Raw genomic sequence first — 16,938 nt, forward strand, 5'->3', positions numbered from 1 at the left:
GCAACACCGAAGTGCACCTTAATACATGAACCCCTTTCCCATGGTACACTCCTATTGGGAGAAATCCACAGTCTTGAATCCTTGCTCCTCTATAAATAATACATCATTTTTCTTCTGGCTGCTTTTATAATTTTTTTCATCTTTGATTTTCAACAGTTTGTGATATGCCTGGGTATGGTTTTCTTGGATGTATCTTTGTTTTTTATTGTGTTAAGATGTAACAAAGTTTATCATTATCATTTTTTATGCTGATGTCATTATTATTAGAAGAGGTTATTTATTTTTAAGAGAGATTGCATATGGAGTGGGGGTGGGGTTGAAGGGGTTGTGGGTGTGGGCAGAGAGGGAGAGAATCTTAAGCAGGCTCCATGCTGGGCACGGAGGGCTTGGTGCAGAGCTGGATCCCATGACCCTGAGATCATGACCTGAGCTGAAATCAAGAGTTGGATGCTTAATGGACTGAGCCATCCAGGTGCCCCACCATTGTAACCATCTTTAAGCTTACAATTCGGTGACATGAGATACGTTGGCATTGTTAGTGCAGCTGTCACCACTGTGCATTCCTCTAATGCTTGCAAATTGAAACTCTATACCTGTGAAACAATAACTCCCACAACCCCTGGCAACATTTTACTTTCCATGATTTCAACTACTCCAAGTACCTCATATAAGTGGCATCATTCAGTATTTGCCTTTTTTTTTTTTAAGATTTTTTTTATTTACTCATGAGATACACACACACACACACACACACAGAGGCAGAGACACAGGCAGAGGGAGAAGCAGGCTCCATGCAGGGAGCCTGATGGGACTCGATCCCGGGTCTCTAGGATCATGCCCTTGGCTGAAGGCGGCGCTAAACTGCTAAGCCACCCGGGCTGCCCAATATTTGCCTTTTTGTGACTGGCTTATTTCACTTACCATAATGTCCTCAGGGTGCATTCATATTGTAGCAAGTGCAATATTCTCTTTCTCTTTAAGACTGAATAATATGCCATTGTGTGTATATACCACATTTTGTTTATGCCTCTGCCAGTGGACACTTGGGTTTCTTCCATGTTTTAGCTATTGTAAGTAATGCTGCTACAAACTTGGCTGTACAAATCTTTCTTCGAGATGGCTTTCATTTCTTTTGGGTGTATGCCTACAAGTGAAATTGCTGAGACATATGGTAAATTCTATTGCCAATTTTTTGAGGAATCTCCATACGGTTTTCTGCAGTGGCTGCACCATTTTACATTCTCACCAACAGTGTACAAGGGTTCATATTTCTCCACATCCTTGCCAACACTTGTTTTCTGTTTTTTTGTTTTTTGTTTTTTTTTTCTGTTTTGTTTTTGATACAGCCATCCTGAGTGTGAGATGGTGTCACAGTGTAGGTTTGTTTTTTGTTTTTTTTTCATTAGCACAAACAGTGGGGAGGGGCAGAGGGGGAAGCAGACTCCCTGCTGAGCAGGGAGCCCAATGCGGGGACGCCATCCCAGGACGCTGATATGACTAAAGCCGAAAGCAGAAGCTTAACCTACTGAGCCACCCAGGCACCCCAACATTGCAGTTTTGATATGCATTTCCCTAACGATGTCAAGTATCTTCATGCACTTCTTGGGCATTCAGATATTTTCTTTGGATAAATGCCTATTCAAGTCCTTTGCTCATTTGCTTTTTTTTTTTTTTTTTGGTCATTGAGTATATCATTTATGGTGTTTGCTGAGATTCTTGAATCTGTAAATTTATGCCTTTCAGAAATTTGGGAAGTTCTTAGCCTTTCTTCAAAAGTTTTTTCTACATCAATTTCTTCTTTCTGGGACTAATAAGTATTAGACCTAATATTGTCACACAGGTTGCTGAGGCTCTTTTAATTTTTTTCTCAGTATTTTTTTTCTCTCTGTTTGGATTCTCATTTCTATTCCTCTGTATTCAAGCTTACTGACTGATTTCTCTGTCCTGTGCATTCTGCTGATGAGCCTATCAGGGAGTTCTTTATTTTTTAATTGCATTTTATAGTTCTAGAATTTCTACATGGTTCCTCTTTTTAAAGTTTATTTTTAAGTCATCTCTACACCCATTGTGGGGCTTGAGCTGATGACCCCAAGATCGAGAGTTGTATGCCCTACCAACTGAGCCAGCCAGGCACCCCACTTTTTTTTTTAATAATAAATTTTTTATTGGTGTTCAATTTGCCAACATACAGAATAACACCCAATGCTCATCCCGTCAAGTGCCCCCCTCAGCGCCCGCACCCATTCACCCCCACCCCCCGCCCTCCTCCCCTTCCACCACCCCTAGTTCGTTTCCCAGAGTTAGGAGTCTTTATGTTCTGTCTCCCTTTCTGATATTTCCTACCCATTTCTTCTCCCTTCCCTTCTATTCCCTTTCACTATTATTTATATTCCCCAAATGAATGAGAACATATAATGTTTGTCCTTCTCCGATTGACTTATTTCACTCAGCATAATACCCTCCAGGTCCATCCACGTTGAAGCAAATGGTGGGTATTTGTCATTTCTAATGGCTGAGTAATATCCCATTGTATACATAAACCACATCTTCTTTATCCATTCATCTTTTGATGGACACCGAGGCTCCTTCCACAGTTTGGCTATTGTTGACATTCCTGCTATAAACATCGGGGTGCAGGTGTCCCGGCGTTTCATTGCATCTGTATCTTTGGGGTAAATCCCCAGCAGTGCAATTGCTGGGTCGTAGGGCAGGTCTATTTTTAACTCTTTGAGGAACCTCCACACAGTTTTCCAGAGTGGCTGCACCAGTTCACATTCCCACCAACAGTGCAAGAGGGTTCCCTTTTCTCCACATCCTCTCCAACATTTGTGGTTTCCTGCCTTGTTAATTTTCCCCATTCTCACTGGTGTGAGGTGGTATCTCATTGTGGTTTTGATTTGTATTTCCCTGATGGCCAGTGATGCAGAGCATTTTCTCATATGCATGTTGGCCATGTCTATGTCTTCCTCTGTGAAATTTCTGTTCATGTCTTTTGCCCATTTCATGATTGGATTGTTTGTTTCTCTGGTGTTGAGTTTAATAAGTTCTTTATAGATCTTGGAAACTAGCCCTTTATCTGATACGTCATTTGCAAATGTCTTCTCTCATTCTGTAGGTTGTCTTTTAGTTTTGTTGACTGTATCCTTTGCTGTGCAAAAGCTTCTTATCTTGATGAAGTCCCAATAGTTCATTTTTGCTTTTGTTTCTTCTGCCTTTGTGGATGTATCTTGCAAGAAGTTACTGTGGCTGAGTTCAAAAAGAGTGTTGCCTGTGTTCTCCTCTAGGATTTTGATGGAATCTTATCTCACATTTAGATCTTTCATCCATTTTGAGTTTATCTTTGTGTATGGTGAAAGAGAGTGGTCTAGTTTCATTCTTCTGCATGTGGATGTCTAATTTTCCCAGCACCATTTATTGAAGAGACTGTCTTTCTTCCAGTGGATAGTCTTTCCTCTATCGAATATTAGTTGACCATAAAGTTGAGGGTCCACTTCTGGGTTCTCTATTCTGTTCCATTGATCTATGTGTCTGTTTTTGTGCCAGTACCACACTGTCTTGATGACCATAGCTTTGTAGTACAACCTGAAATCTGGCATTGTGATGCCCCCAGCTATGGTTTTCTTTTTTAAAATTCCCCTGAAAAAAAAAAAAAAATAAAATAAAATAAAATTCCCCTGGTTATTCGGGGTCTTTTCTGATTCCACACAAATCTTAAAATAATTTGTTCTAACTCTCTGAAGAAAGTCCATGGTATTTTGATAGGGATTGCATTAAACGTGTAAATTGCCCTGGGTAACATTGACATTTTCACAATATTAATTCTGCCAATCCATGAGCATGGAATATTTTTCCATCTCTTTGTGTCTTCCTCAATTTCTTTCAGAAGTGTTCTATAGTTTTTAGGGTATAGATCCTTTACCTATTTGGTTAGGTTTATTCCTAGGTATCTTATGCTTTTGGGTGCAATTGTAAATGGGATTGACTCCTTAATTTCTCTTTCTTCAGTCTCATTGTTAGTGCATAGAAATCAGGCACCCCACTTTTGTTTTCATTTTTGTCTCTTCTGAGAACTATGTTTCCATTCATTTAGAAAGGGTTCACTTTTGCTATCATGGAAGATGTGTATAATAACTTTAAACATTGTTGTCTGACACTTCTAATATTAAACGATCGTCTTTTTCCTTAAGAATTAATCAGATTTTCCTGGCTCTTCATATGTTGAGTAAGTAATTCTGGACTGTATCCTGGATGTTTCCTCTAACCAAGGAGGTGATTTTTCACAAGCTCAAAGGGCCACCACTGTGGCAGTGCAGCTCTGTGACTTTACCATGGGATGAGTCATGAGAACAAACAAACAGGAAAATGGGGGAGGAGGAGGAAAAAAATGTCCATAATCTTTGCTTGAGGAGGTGACTTTTTCTGATGCTCTGGTAAGAAAGAGGGGCTTCCTCTCAGATTATTTGCCATCCACACAAGTGTAGTTCTGCATTTTGGGCTGTCTTCAATTATGACATGGAAACCAGAACTGATTGTTCTTCAAGATTTTCTTCCCTAATCCACCTGCTATTGTCCACTTTCCAGGGTCCAGTTGCTTTCTGCACTCTTATGCAGAGTTTTCAGTTGTCATTACTGGGAGAGATTAACTGTAGTACTCTTGTTCCATCTTACTGGCACTGGGGTCCGTGGTATTTTAAGGAATTTTAAAAGATGGTCTTTTCTAGACATCCAGATGGCCAACAGACACATGAAAAGATGCTTAACATCACTTGTCAGCAGGGAAACACAAATCAAAACTACAATGAGATATCACCTTGCCCCTGTCAGAATGGCCAGAGTCAAAACTACAAGAAACAAGTGTTGGTAAGGATGTGGAGAAAAAGGAAGCCTCATGCACTGCTGGTGGGAATGCAAACTGGTGCAGCCACTTTGGGAAACAGTATGGAGGTTCCTCAAAATTTTAAAAAGAGAACCACTTTATGATCACACTACTGGGTATTTACCCAAAGAATACAAAAACACTAGAGGTAAAGGATCTGTATTCTGAAACTATAGAACACTTACAAAGAAATTGAGGAAGGGGCAGCCCCCGTGGTGCAGCGGTTTGGCGCCGCCTGCAGCCTGGGGTGTGATCCTGGAGACCCGGTATCGAGTCCCACATCGGGCTACCTGCATGGAGCCTGCTTCTCCCTCTGCCTATGTCTTGCCCCTCTCTCTCTGTCTCTATGAATAAATAAAATCTTAAAAAAAAAGATAAAATTAAAAAAAAAAGAAATTGAGGAAGACACACAAAAAAAGGGAAAACATTTCATGCTCATGGATTGGAAAAACAAATATTGTTAAAATGTCTATGCTACCCAAAGTAATCTATATATTTAATGCAATTCCTATTGAAATACCATCAACATTTTTCACAGAGCTAGAACAAATAATCCTAAAATTTGTATGGAACCAGAAAAGACCCCAATTAGCCAAAGTAATGTTGAAAAGAAAACCAGTGATACCTGGGTGGCTCAGTATTGAATGTCTGCTTTTGGCTCAGGGTGTGGTCCTGGAATTCTGGGATTAATTCCTACATTGGGCTCCCTGCAGAGAGCCTGCTTCTCCCTCTGCCTATGTCTCTGCCTATCTCTGTGTGTCTCTCATGAATAAATAAATAAAATCTTAAAAAAAGAAAAGAAAAGAAAACCAAAGCTGGAGGCATCATAATTCCTGACTTCAAGTTGTATTACAAAGCTGTAATCATCAAGACAGCATGGTAGTGGCACAAAAATAGACACATAGATCAATGGAATAGAATAGAGAACCCAGAAATGGACCCTCAACACTAGAGTCAACTAATCTTTGACAAAGCAGGAAAGAATACCCAATGGAAAAAAAAGTCTCTTCAACAAATGGTGTTGGGAAAATTGGACAGCCACATGCAGAGGAATGAAACTGGACCACGTTCTTACACCATATACAAAAATAAACTCAAAATGAATGAAAGACCTAAATGTGAGACAGGAATCCATCCAAATCCTAGAGGAGAACACAGGCAGCAACCTCTTGGACCTCAGCCCCAGCACCTTCTTGCTAGACATGTCTCCAAAGGCAAGGGAAACAAAAGCAAGGATGAACTATTGGGACTTCCTTGAAATAAAAACCTTTTGCACAGCAAAGGAAACAGTCAACAAAACTAAAGGGCAACCGATGGAATGGGAGAAGATATTTGCAAATGACATAGCAAATAAAAGGCTTAGTAGCCAAAGTCTAGAAAGAACTTATCAAACTCAATACCCAAAAAACAACCCTGTGAAGAAATGGGCAGAAGATATGAACAGACATTTCTCCAAAGAAGACATAACAAACACACGGGCAACAGACACATGAAAAAATGCTCAACATCACTCGGCATCAGGGAAATACAAATCAAAACCACAATGAGATACCACCTCGCACCAGTCAGAATGGCTAAAAATAACAATTCAGGAAGCAACATATGTTGACGAGCAAGGGGGCCTCTCTTACACTGTTGATGGGAATGCAAGCTGGTGCAGCCACTCTGGAAAACAGTACGGAGGTTCCGCTCCCTTCAAGGAGCCTGCTTCTCCCTCTGCCTATGTCTCTGCCTCTCTCTGTGTGTCTCTCATGAATAAATAAATAAAATCTTAAAAAAAAAAAAAAAAAAAAGTAAAAAAGAGAACTACCCTATGACCCAGCAATTGCACTGCTAGGTATTTACCCAAAGGATACAAACCTAGTGATCGAACGGGCACATGCACCCCAATGTTTATAGCAGCAATGTCCACAATAGCCAAAATATGGAAAGAGCTCAGATGTCCATCGACAGATGAATGGTTAAAGAAGATGTGGTATAGGGGCATCTGGGTGGCTCTGTTGGTTAAGCATCTGCCTTTGGTTCATGTCATGATCCCGGGATCCTGAGGTTGAGCCTGGTATTGGGCTCTCTGCTCAGCAGGGAGTCTGCTTCTCCCTCTGCCCCACCCTCTGCTTGTGCTCTTGCTCTCTCTCTCTCAAAAAAAATGAAATTTTAAAAAAGAGAAGATGTGGTGTGTATACACAATGGACTATGACTCAACCATCAAAAAGAATGAAATCTTGTCATTTGCAACAATAGGGATGGAACTAGAGGGTATTATGCTAAGTGAAATAAGTCAGAGAAAGACAAATACCGTACGATTTTACTCATACATGGAATTTAAGAAACAAAACAGATGAACATAGATGAAGGGAAGGGAAAAATAAAATAAGATGAGAACAGAGAGTGAGGCAAACCATAAGAGTTGATGAACTCTAGGAAACAAACAGGGTTGTTGGAGGGGAGGTAGGTGGAAGGATGAGGTAACTGGTTGTTGAGCATTAAGGAGGGCACTTGATATAATGAGCATTGGGTGTTATGTGCACCTGATGAATCATGAAATTCTACCTCTGAAACTAATAATACACTGTATGTTAACTAAATTGAATTCATATAAAGAATTTCAAAAAAGGGATATAAACACATGTATTTTAAAGGATATATGCACCCTTATATCACAGCATTATTTACAATAGCCATATTATAGAAGCAGCCCAAGTGTTCATCAGTAGATGAATGAATAAAGAATATGTGGGAATTCTGGTGGCCTAGTCAGTTAAGTGTGTGACTCTTGGTTTCAGCCTAGGTTGGTATCAGGGTCTTGTGATTAAGTCCTGCATCAGGTGCCATGCTCAGCATGAAATCTGCTTGAGATTCTCTCTCCCTTTCCCTCTGCCCCTCTCAGTCATACTCTCTCTCTCTCTCTCTCTTAAATAAATAAATAAATAAATAAATAAATAAATAAATAAATAATTTTAGAAATGTGGTATGTATATACATGAGGGAATATTATTCAGCCACAAAAAGCATGAAAGCTTGCCATTACAAAACATGATGGATCTAGGGAATATAATGCTACGTGATACATCAGAGGAAAGACAAATACCACATGATTTCACTCACATCTGGATTATTAGAAACAAAATGAACAAAGAGAAAAGATAGAAAGAGAGAAAAACTAAGAAGCAGACTCTTAACTATGTTGAGAACAAACTGATGGTTACCAGAGGAAAAGTGGCTGAGGGAGGAGTGAAATATATAACCAGGAATAAGGAGTGCACTTGTTGTAATGAGCACTGAGCAATGTATAAAATTGTTGAATGACTATATTGTAAACCAGAAGCTAATATAACACTGTATGTTAACTATACTGGAATTAAAATTTTAAACTTAAAAAAAAGATGGTCTTTTCTATTTGCCCAACATTTACTACTTTTGGACCATCATTTCTACCTGCTGATGTGGGCTTCCATTTAGGATCTTCCTTTAACATTTCTTGTAGTGTGAATCTGCTAGCAATTTTGTTTTCTGACTTCTATTTTTCTGAAAATGGCTTTAATTTCATAAAAAAATCAAGGTATAATTTGTGTATAGTGAAATCAAGAAATGTTTAATATTCAGTTAAATGGATCTTCACAAATGCATATATCTCATAAATCTATACCTCATCAAGGTATAGGACATTTCTATCACCCCAGAAAGTTCCTTTGTTCCTTTTTCTAATCCATCCCAATTCCCAGAGCAACCACAGTTCTGATTTCTATCACATATGTTAGTTTTGTGTGTTAGTTTTGTATGTTGTCAAACTTTATATATGGAATTATACAATATGCTCTGTTTTTTGTTTGATTTTCCCCCCTCAACATGATGTTTGTAAGATCTGTCAATATCATTGCTTGTATCATTAGTTCTTTGCTTTTTATGGTTTAATAACATTTTATGAGTATATCCATAATATTTATCCATTCTCCTATTTATAGACATTTGACTTGTCTCCAGTATTTAGTTGTTATAAATTTAATGCTTTCAGCATTCCGGTACAAGTTTTTTGTGAACATACATTTTCATTTCTCTTGAGTAAATGCCCCCTAGTGGAATTGCTGAGTCACAGAATAGATTTATGCTTAATTTTATCAGGAGCAGCCAAACTAATTTCCAAATTGGTTGTTCCATTTTGCCAATATTTGGTTCTCAGTTTCTAAAAATAAAAAAAAAAAATTAGCCATTTTAATGGATAAATAGTGGTATCTCATTGTGGTTTTAGTTTTGCCTTTCCCTAATCAGTAATGATGTTGAGAAACTGTTCACGTGTGGGTGGGTGGGTGGGTTACAGAGGGTGGGAGTGGGACAGAGAGAGAGGGAGAGAGAATCTTAAGCAAGCTCCATGCCTAAGTTTGGAGCCTGATGTGGGGCTTGATCTTATGACCCTGAGATCATAACCTGAGCTGAGTTGGATGTTTAACTGACTGAGCTACTGAGATGCCCCTGAAGATTTTACGTTTTGGGTAGCTCAGTGGTTGAGCATATGCCTTTGGCTCGGGGCATGGTCCTGTAGTCCCAGGATCGAGTCCCACATCAGTCTCCCTGCATGGAGCCTGCTTCTCCTTCCTCTGCCTATGTCTTTGCCTCTCTTTGTGTCTCTCGTGAATAAATAAAACCTTTAAAAAAAAGACTTTACAGAGAGAGCACACACAAGCAGGGGCATAGGAGAGGAAGAAGCAGTTTCCCTGCCAAGCAGGCCTGATGTGGGTCTGATCATGACCCTGAGCTGAAGGCAGATGCTTAACTGACTGAGCCACCCAGGCGCCCCATAAAGATTTAATTTTTAAGTAATCTCTACATCCAACATGGGGCTCAAACTCACAACCCCAAGATCAAGAGTCACATGCTCTACTGAGCCAGCCAAGTGTCCCTGTATATCTTCTTTTATGAAGTATTGATTTAAGTCTTTGGACATTTTATTGGGTTTCTTATCTTTATTCTCAAGTTGCAGAAGTTCTAGCCAGGATATGACATCTTTGTATATGTATAATGTATACATATGTATATGTATATATGTATATGTATAATGTATATATACACAATATATACATTCTCTCTCTCTCAAATGTTCTTTTCCTCAGCCTGTGACCTTAAAAAAATTTTTTTTGACCTTTTAAAAATTTGAGGTATAATTGACATACAGGATTATATTAGTTTCAGATGTACAGCATGATTTGATATTTGTATATATTGCAAAATCCTTACCACAATAAGTCCAGTTAACATCTATCACTACACAGTTCCAGAGGGGTTTTTTTCTTGTTAAGATAACTTTTTTTGGGAAAGTTTTTATTTATTCATTTGAGAGAGAGAGAGAGAGAGAACAAGTAGGGGGAGAGGCAGAGGCAGAGGGACAAGCAGACATCTTGCTGAGGATGGAGTGCAGATGTGAGGCTCAATCCCAAGTACCTGAGATCATGACCTGAGCTGGCCAAACGCTTGACTGACTGGGCCACCCAGTCAGTTTTAAGAGAATTTTTAAGATTTACTCTCTTAGCAACTTTCAAACTCACCATATAGTCTTGTTGACTTTGGTCACCATGCTGAAAAATATGGAACATTTCAGATATTTGTGTGTCATGGTTGCATAGGGGCCATGCTAATCTTCTCTGTATCATTCCAGTTTTAATATATGTGCTGCTGGAGTGAGCTCCCCAGCTGACTTTTAAAAATGCTGTCTTTTGGTGAAAAGACAGTTTTAATTTGGATGAAGTCATTCTATCTTTTATACTTAGTGTTTTCTCTGTCATGTCTAAGAAATCTTTGTCAACTCCAAGGTCACAAAATAATTCTCATGGGTTTTCTTCTACAAGCTTTACAGTTTTAGCTTTAGTTTTGTTTAGGCCTATGACCCATCCTGTCTCATGTGTGTTGTGTGTGTTGTCTATAATTTTAGATAAGGGTCAAGATTCCTTTTCCTCCCCCCCATTGAAGACGCATTTCCTTTCTGCACTAAATTTTCTGGATTAAAAAAAAATCAATACATTGTGTAAACGTGCGTCTATTTCTGACTTCTTTATTCTGTTTCATTGATCTGTTTGTATCATCTTACACTAAAACCACATTGTCTTGATTATTGTAACTTTATAGTCTTTCAAGACAGTTAAGTCTTGAAATCAGATAATGTAAGTCTCTGGTTCCATTTGTATGGAATCTCTTTTTCCATCCCTTCACTTTTATCTTATATGGTATGTATCCTTTTTTTTTTTTTTTTAAAGATTTTATTTATTCATGAGAGACACAGAGAGAAGGCAGAGACATAGGCAGAGGGAGAAGCAGGCTCCTCACAGGGAGCCTGATGTGGGACTTGATCCCAGGACCCCAGGATCATGCCCCGGGCCAAAGGCAGACGCTCAACTGCTGAGCCACCCAGGCATCCCTTATATGGTATCCTTAAAGTTGAAGTGAGTCTCTGTAAAGCAGTCTCTGTAAATACTTGGGTCATTTTTGTTTTGTCCATTTAGTCACTCTGTCTTTTGATTGGAGAATTTAACCCACTTACATTTATTTATTTATTTTTTAAGATTTTATTTATTTATTCACAGAGTCACAGAGAGAGAGAGAGAGGCAGAGACACAGGCAGAAGGAGAAGCAGGCACCATGCAGAGAGCCCGACGTGGGACTCGATCCAGGGTCTCCAGGATCACGCCCTGGGCTGCAGGCAGCTCTAAACCGCTGCGCCACTGGGGCTGCCCCCAACTTACATTTAAAGTACTTACTGATAGGTAAGGATTTACTGGTGCCATCTTTTTTAAAACTTTAAATTAGGGGCAGCCCCGGTGGCTCAGCGGTTTAGCGCCTGCCTTCCGCCCAGGGCGTGATCCTGGAGACCCAGGATTAAGTTAAACTTAAATCAATTCTCAAGTTTACTAACTGGGAATATGGGACTCCCTGGTGGCTCAGTGGTTAAGCGTCTGCCTTTGGTTCAGGGCATGGTTCTGGAGTCCCTGGATCGAGTCCCGCATTGGGCTCCCTGCATGGAGCCTGCTTCTCTCTCTGCCTGTGTCTCTGCCTCTCTGTGTGTGTCTTGTCTCTCTCATGAATAAATAAATAACATCTTTAAGAAAATATATTAAGTCTACCAACTGGGAATATTACCAATGACTGGTTGTTTTTACACACCTTTACATCAATGGGCCAGCATTTCTGGTGTCTTGCTTTGGTATTCAGAGCTTTGGCCATTTCCAGCAGAAAAGAATGCACAACACGTTTGTCTTTTCCTTGGAGGGAGCTCAACTACTGGTGGCTCAACTATCTTGTGCCTGAGTCATAGCTGCCTTTATGACATCATAGGTCTTCCCTTCCACTCTATCTACCCATCCATGGCTAGAGGAACACAGACCTGAGGGGATTTGAACCATCTACACCCCAATCCATGTGGGACCAATGGTGAGTAAAAGAGACAGACAATCCAGGCTTTTTAGGGATGTCCCCATAGATCTCTCAGGATGAAGGAATTCTCTGGCATGTGAATACTCTGGGAAGTCCCAGAAGCTGGGGATGTGTGGGATACTAAATGAAGAGGGAAGGAGGGTAACTTTACTCTTGCCTTTTCCCTAACTGCTGATTTCAGGAGAAGGACCAGCCTGAAAATATTGGTGAACTCCCTGAAGATGAGCCTCAGCAGGAAGAGGAACCAACCGATTTAGCCTCAGAACCACTGGCCTCAGAGAATAAGGTGGAGGTAGGAAGAACCCTGATTTGGATTTCTCTGGACCTTGTGTCTTAGTCCTTGTGGCTACTGTTTTTTGTTTTTTTGTTTTGTTTTGTTTTTTTTTTTTTTTTTTTTGCATGATCTAGAGCTAAGAACAGGAATAAACTCATTCTTGTTTGTTCTCTTTCCCCATTTCTTTTTCAGGCTGATGATATAAATACAGAGGAGACAAAGAAAGTGGAGGATGCTAATAAGGAAGTTAAAAAAGTATGAGCCCCCTCCCTCAAGACCACACAGGGCTGGGGCTGGGAATCTAGGGGCTGTGTTTGTGGAATGGAATGGGCAATGTATGGGAGGCTGGGCTTAATCAATTTTGTGTGTGTGTGTGTGTGTGTGTGTATTTGAGCTTGTGCAAGTATGTTTGCTCATTAATTAAGACAAAGTGTGAAAGTCAAGAAAAATAAGGATGGGGAAGAGATAAAAGGTAGAACTTTATGGGGGGGGAACAATACTGTAACATGGAAGAGGAAGAGAGCAGGTTGTGACTTGGATCTGGAGTCAAGGATGAAAGGACAGGATTAGAAAATGATGTTACTTCTCTAGCAAGTGGGTGGGATTGAAGGGAAGGATCCTAGGTCCTGATCAGTTGGACACATTCAGGTGGAACATGTAATTCTTTGCTCCATAGATTATGGTTTTCTTGCCCTAGGTTGGCCAAGTTGATCCAATATAAAACTGGGTAGACAGGACAGATGTACTCCCATTTTATAGATGGGGACTTTGAGATTCAGAGGTCAACATGTTGGGTCCATGTCCATTAACCAGAGAGTGGTAGAGACAAGACACCTACTTGATCTTCTGGTTCCATCCAGTGCCTTGTCCAGTGCTCCTGAGCTTCAGAAGAAGGGCTGATTGTTGATAGGGAATCAGGGTCCCTTTCTGGCATGCCCTAGGACTCATGTGGGTGGAGAACATTCTCTGAATGTCCCCTCTTTCTTCTTGCAAGATCCCAGGAGACCAAAATGAGCCCTCTACCAGTGATCCGGAAGTCATAAAGATCCAGGCCTGGTGGCGGGGTACCTTGGTGCGCCGGACACTGCTGCATGCAGTAATCAGAGTGATGGTCATTCAGCGCTGGTGGAAGCAAATCCTGACAAAGCTGATGGAGAGGAGGCGGCGTGCAGCATTGGAAACCTTTACACGGAAGGAGTGGGCAGCAGTCAAGCTGCAGTCCTGGGTCCGCATGTGGCGCATTCATAGGCGCTATTGCCGTTTGCTCAATGCTGCCCGCATTATCCAGGCTTACTGGAGGTGCCACTCTTGTGCTTCCCGGGGTTTCATCAAGGGACACTACAGAGTCACTGCCAACCAGCTGCATCTCGAGCTAGAGATCTTGATGGGCTCAGGGCCTTGCATTGTGTCAGAGTGTATTCCCCTCCCAATAAAGCAGTGAAGTGGTCTTCCCCCTGCCTCTCTGTTTCACAAGTTCCAGGAGGTCAGGGCAAGTGATGGCAGATACTTAGCATTTCATATGCTAACACTGAGGAATGGGTAGGGGTTGTCCGAGGCCCCAAGTTTATTTGAGGGGAAGGATTCTGAAGCTTTGCCCAGACTCAGCAGAGACTGATTAATTAGCAAGGTCTGCCATAAGTAGAAAAGTTGGTGGAACAGATCTGCCATGTTGGCTAATGAAGGGAGCATCCTTCATGTAAATGGTGCCCCTCCCCAAGGTTGCATATAATAGAGGTCTGGAGGGAAGTGGTTAGTGACAGTAATGGCAGCACGTTTGTCAAGAATTCAGCCACCCAGTTGTAGTTGCTCAGGGCTTGTTCTCTTACCCCCATGATTGAGAAGAACCTATCCACCCCAAGCTCTGTGATTGTGGCTCGCATCAGTTCATGAACTGGCCCCATATACAGAGGGCAAGGAGAGATGGAAGGAGGAGGCCGGCCATTCCAGATTGGCAGGTGACAGTTTTAATAAGCGAGTGAACTTACGTATGAAGCTTGTCTTGGGTGGCTGCCAGGTGAGGAGATTTCACCTGCCTGCCAGAACCTTTTTATTTTTTAAAGATTTTATTTATTCATGAGAGACAAAGAGGCAGAGATGTAGCCGAAGGGAGAAGCAGATTCCCTGCAGGGAGCCTGATGTGGGACTCGATCCCGGTACCCCCAGGATCACGCCCTGAGCTGAAGGCAGACGCTCAACCACTGTGCCACCCAGCCAGGTGTTCCCACTCCCTTTTTATTTATTTATTTATTTATTTATTTATTTATTTTTTATTTTTTTTTAAATTTTTATTTATTTATGATAGTCACACACATAGAGAGAGAGAGAGAGAGAGAGGCAGAGACATAGGCAGAGGGAGAAGCAGGCTCCATGCACCGGGAGCCTGATGTGGGATTCGATCCCGGGTCTCCAGGATCGCGCCCTGGGCCAAAGGCAGGCGCCAAACCGCTGCGCCACCCAGGGATCCCCCCCACTCCCTTTTTAAAAAAGATTTATTTATTTTAGAGAGAGAGAGAGAGAGAGAGTGGAGGAGGGGCAGAGGGAGAGAGTCTTCAAGCAGACTCCTTGCTGGGTGTGGAGCCCAACTCAGGGCTCTATCCCATGACCCATGAGATCATGATCTGACCTGAAACCAAGAGTTGGCTGCTTAACCTACTGAGCCACCCAGGAGCCCCTTTCCTGCCAGAATCTTAAAATTTATATAGAGGCCTTAATAAGCTTCAGTCACATATACTGTCCACATGTTCTCAAAACCACAATACTCTCTCAAGGCTGTATCCTTGAAAATGGCTCTCACTGTGGAATGGTGGGTGGCATTCATATTCCAAGGAGGAGGGAGGAGGTGAGGAACTTTCAGTTGCCTGGGTCCAGCTTGCAAGTGGATGGGTAATCATGTCCTCTCAATGGCCTCCTTCAGAGCTCCCTGCCACACTGGGAACTGAATCCTCATACATGGCCTCCAAGTCAGAATCTGAGACCCAAACTGGACATTGTTAGAGTGCATAGCCCCAGTCCTCATTCCTAATTCAGATGCTGTCCCTCAACCTCCAGCCCCAAATGGAGACTAGGATTCAATCCCTTCAAATCTGGTGGGTGTGGGAGGTTCCACAGGGGTAGAGATGGGAAACAAGGCACTCTACTGCTAGCCAAACCCTTTAGTGAGTGTCAAGTCCTAGCATCTTACAGATCCAGAATTGAGAAGGATTGACCATGTGTCCCTCACCCGGTCTCCAGGTCCAGTCTAAGCAGAGGTTGGTCCTGCTGGAACTGACAGTCACTTCCTATGAAAAGATGCCACCTGGGGTGGGATTGGGGCCTAGGTTAAGAGATTAAGAGATCAAGGTTAGGCTGTCCCTCTGCCCATCAGGGCACTGCTATCCTGTGGTTTTCTGTAGACAGAGTCCTGGGGTCTTGGGTTATTCTCCATCCAGACTGCAAGCTCAGAAGCCCTATGTCTGGTCCTGCTCCTTCTACTCTGCCCTGACAAATTAGTTCTTCAGCTTACAGAGGTTCAGAGATGCTGCCTGGCAGTCTTATGTTCCAGCTCTCTGGCTTGCACTGGAGCATGAATCTGTATTTCCTGCTCTGTCCTTCCATATCCTGCTCCTGTGTCTCACACAGGTCCTGGTCTGTCACTCTTTGAAAGATTTGTCTCCTTTTTCCTTGCCTACCTTTCTGTTTTATGTTCAGTGTCTCAGAGTAAAAAGCAAGGACTTTGGAGCCAAACAGCCTAGATCGGATCCCTTGCTCCATCACTCATTGCTGTGTAGCTATGGACATGTCATTTTACCTCTCTGAGTCCCAGTTTTCTCGGCTGTAAAGTGGGGCTGATTCTCATCTTTTAGTGCAAGTGTTAAGTGCCATGAAAATTCAGCTTCAGCAACCAAACAAGGAAAGTGGTCACACTCACCTTAAAAACTGGCAGCCAAATGACCTATCAGATAAAGGGCTAGTATCCAAGATCTATAAAGAACTTATTAAACTCAACAGCAAAGAAACAAACAATCCAATCGTGAAATGGGCAAAAGACATGAACAAATTTTACAGAAGAAGACACAGACATGGCCAACATGCACATGAGAAAATGCTCCGCATCACTGACCATCAGGGAAATACAAATCAAAACCACAATGAGACACCACCTCACCCAGTGAGAATGGGGAAAATTAACAAGACAGGAAACCACAAATGTTGGAGAGGATGTGGAGAAAGGGGAACCCTCTTGCACTGTGGGTGGGAATGTGAACTGGTGCAGCCACTCTGGAAAACTGCGTGGAGGTTCCTCAAAGAGTTAAAAATAGACCTGCCCTACGACCCAGCAATTGCACTGCTGGGGATTTACCCCAAAGATACAGATGCAGTGAAACGCCGGGAC

At 41.7% G+C, this 16,938-nt stretch overlaps 1 protein-coding gene, 1 long non-coding RNA gene and 1 other non-coding gene across 3 annotated transcripts in view; 1 reads left to right on the forward strand and 2 right to left on the reverse strand.

The window, feature by feature from the left end:
• Positions 1 to 16,938, reverse strand: part of LOC140610227 (uncharacterized) — a 38,856-nt gene that overhangs the window by 8,775 nt on the left and 13,143 nt on the right. The gene's annotated exons all lie outside the window — the stretch shown is intronic.
• Positions 10,447 to 10,553, reverse strand: LOC140611512 (U6 spliceosomal RNA). The gene has a single exon (XR_012012663.1). It is a non-coding gene; the product is annotated as a U6 spliceosomal RNA (small nuclear RNA).
• On the forward strand, positions 12,150 to 14,017 carry IQCF1 (IQ motif containing F1). Its single transcript, XM_072786030.1, has 4 exons — positions 12,150 to 12,289; positions 12,474 to 12,584; positions 12,759 to 12,821; positions 13,561 to 14,017. Exons 1-4 carry the CDS (start codon positions 12,287 to 12,289, stop codon positions 14,005 to 14,007), a joined length of 624 nt encoding a protein of 207 aa, XP_072642131.1. The 5' UTR covers positions 12,150 to 12,286; the 3' UTR covers positions 14,008 to 14,017.

The sequence above is a fragment of the Canis lupus genome, chromosome 19, assembly GCF_048164855.1.
Source record: "Canis lupus baileyi chromosome 19, mCanLup2.hap1, whole genome shotgun sequence".
Classification (NCBI taxonomy): Eukaryota; Metazoa; Chordata; class Mammalia; order Carnivora; family Canidae; genus Canis; species Canis lupus.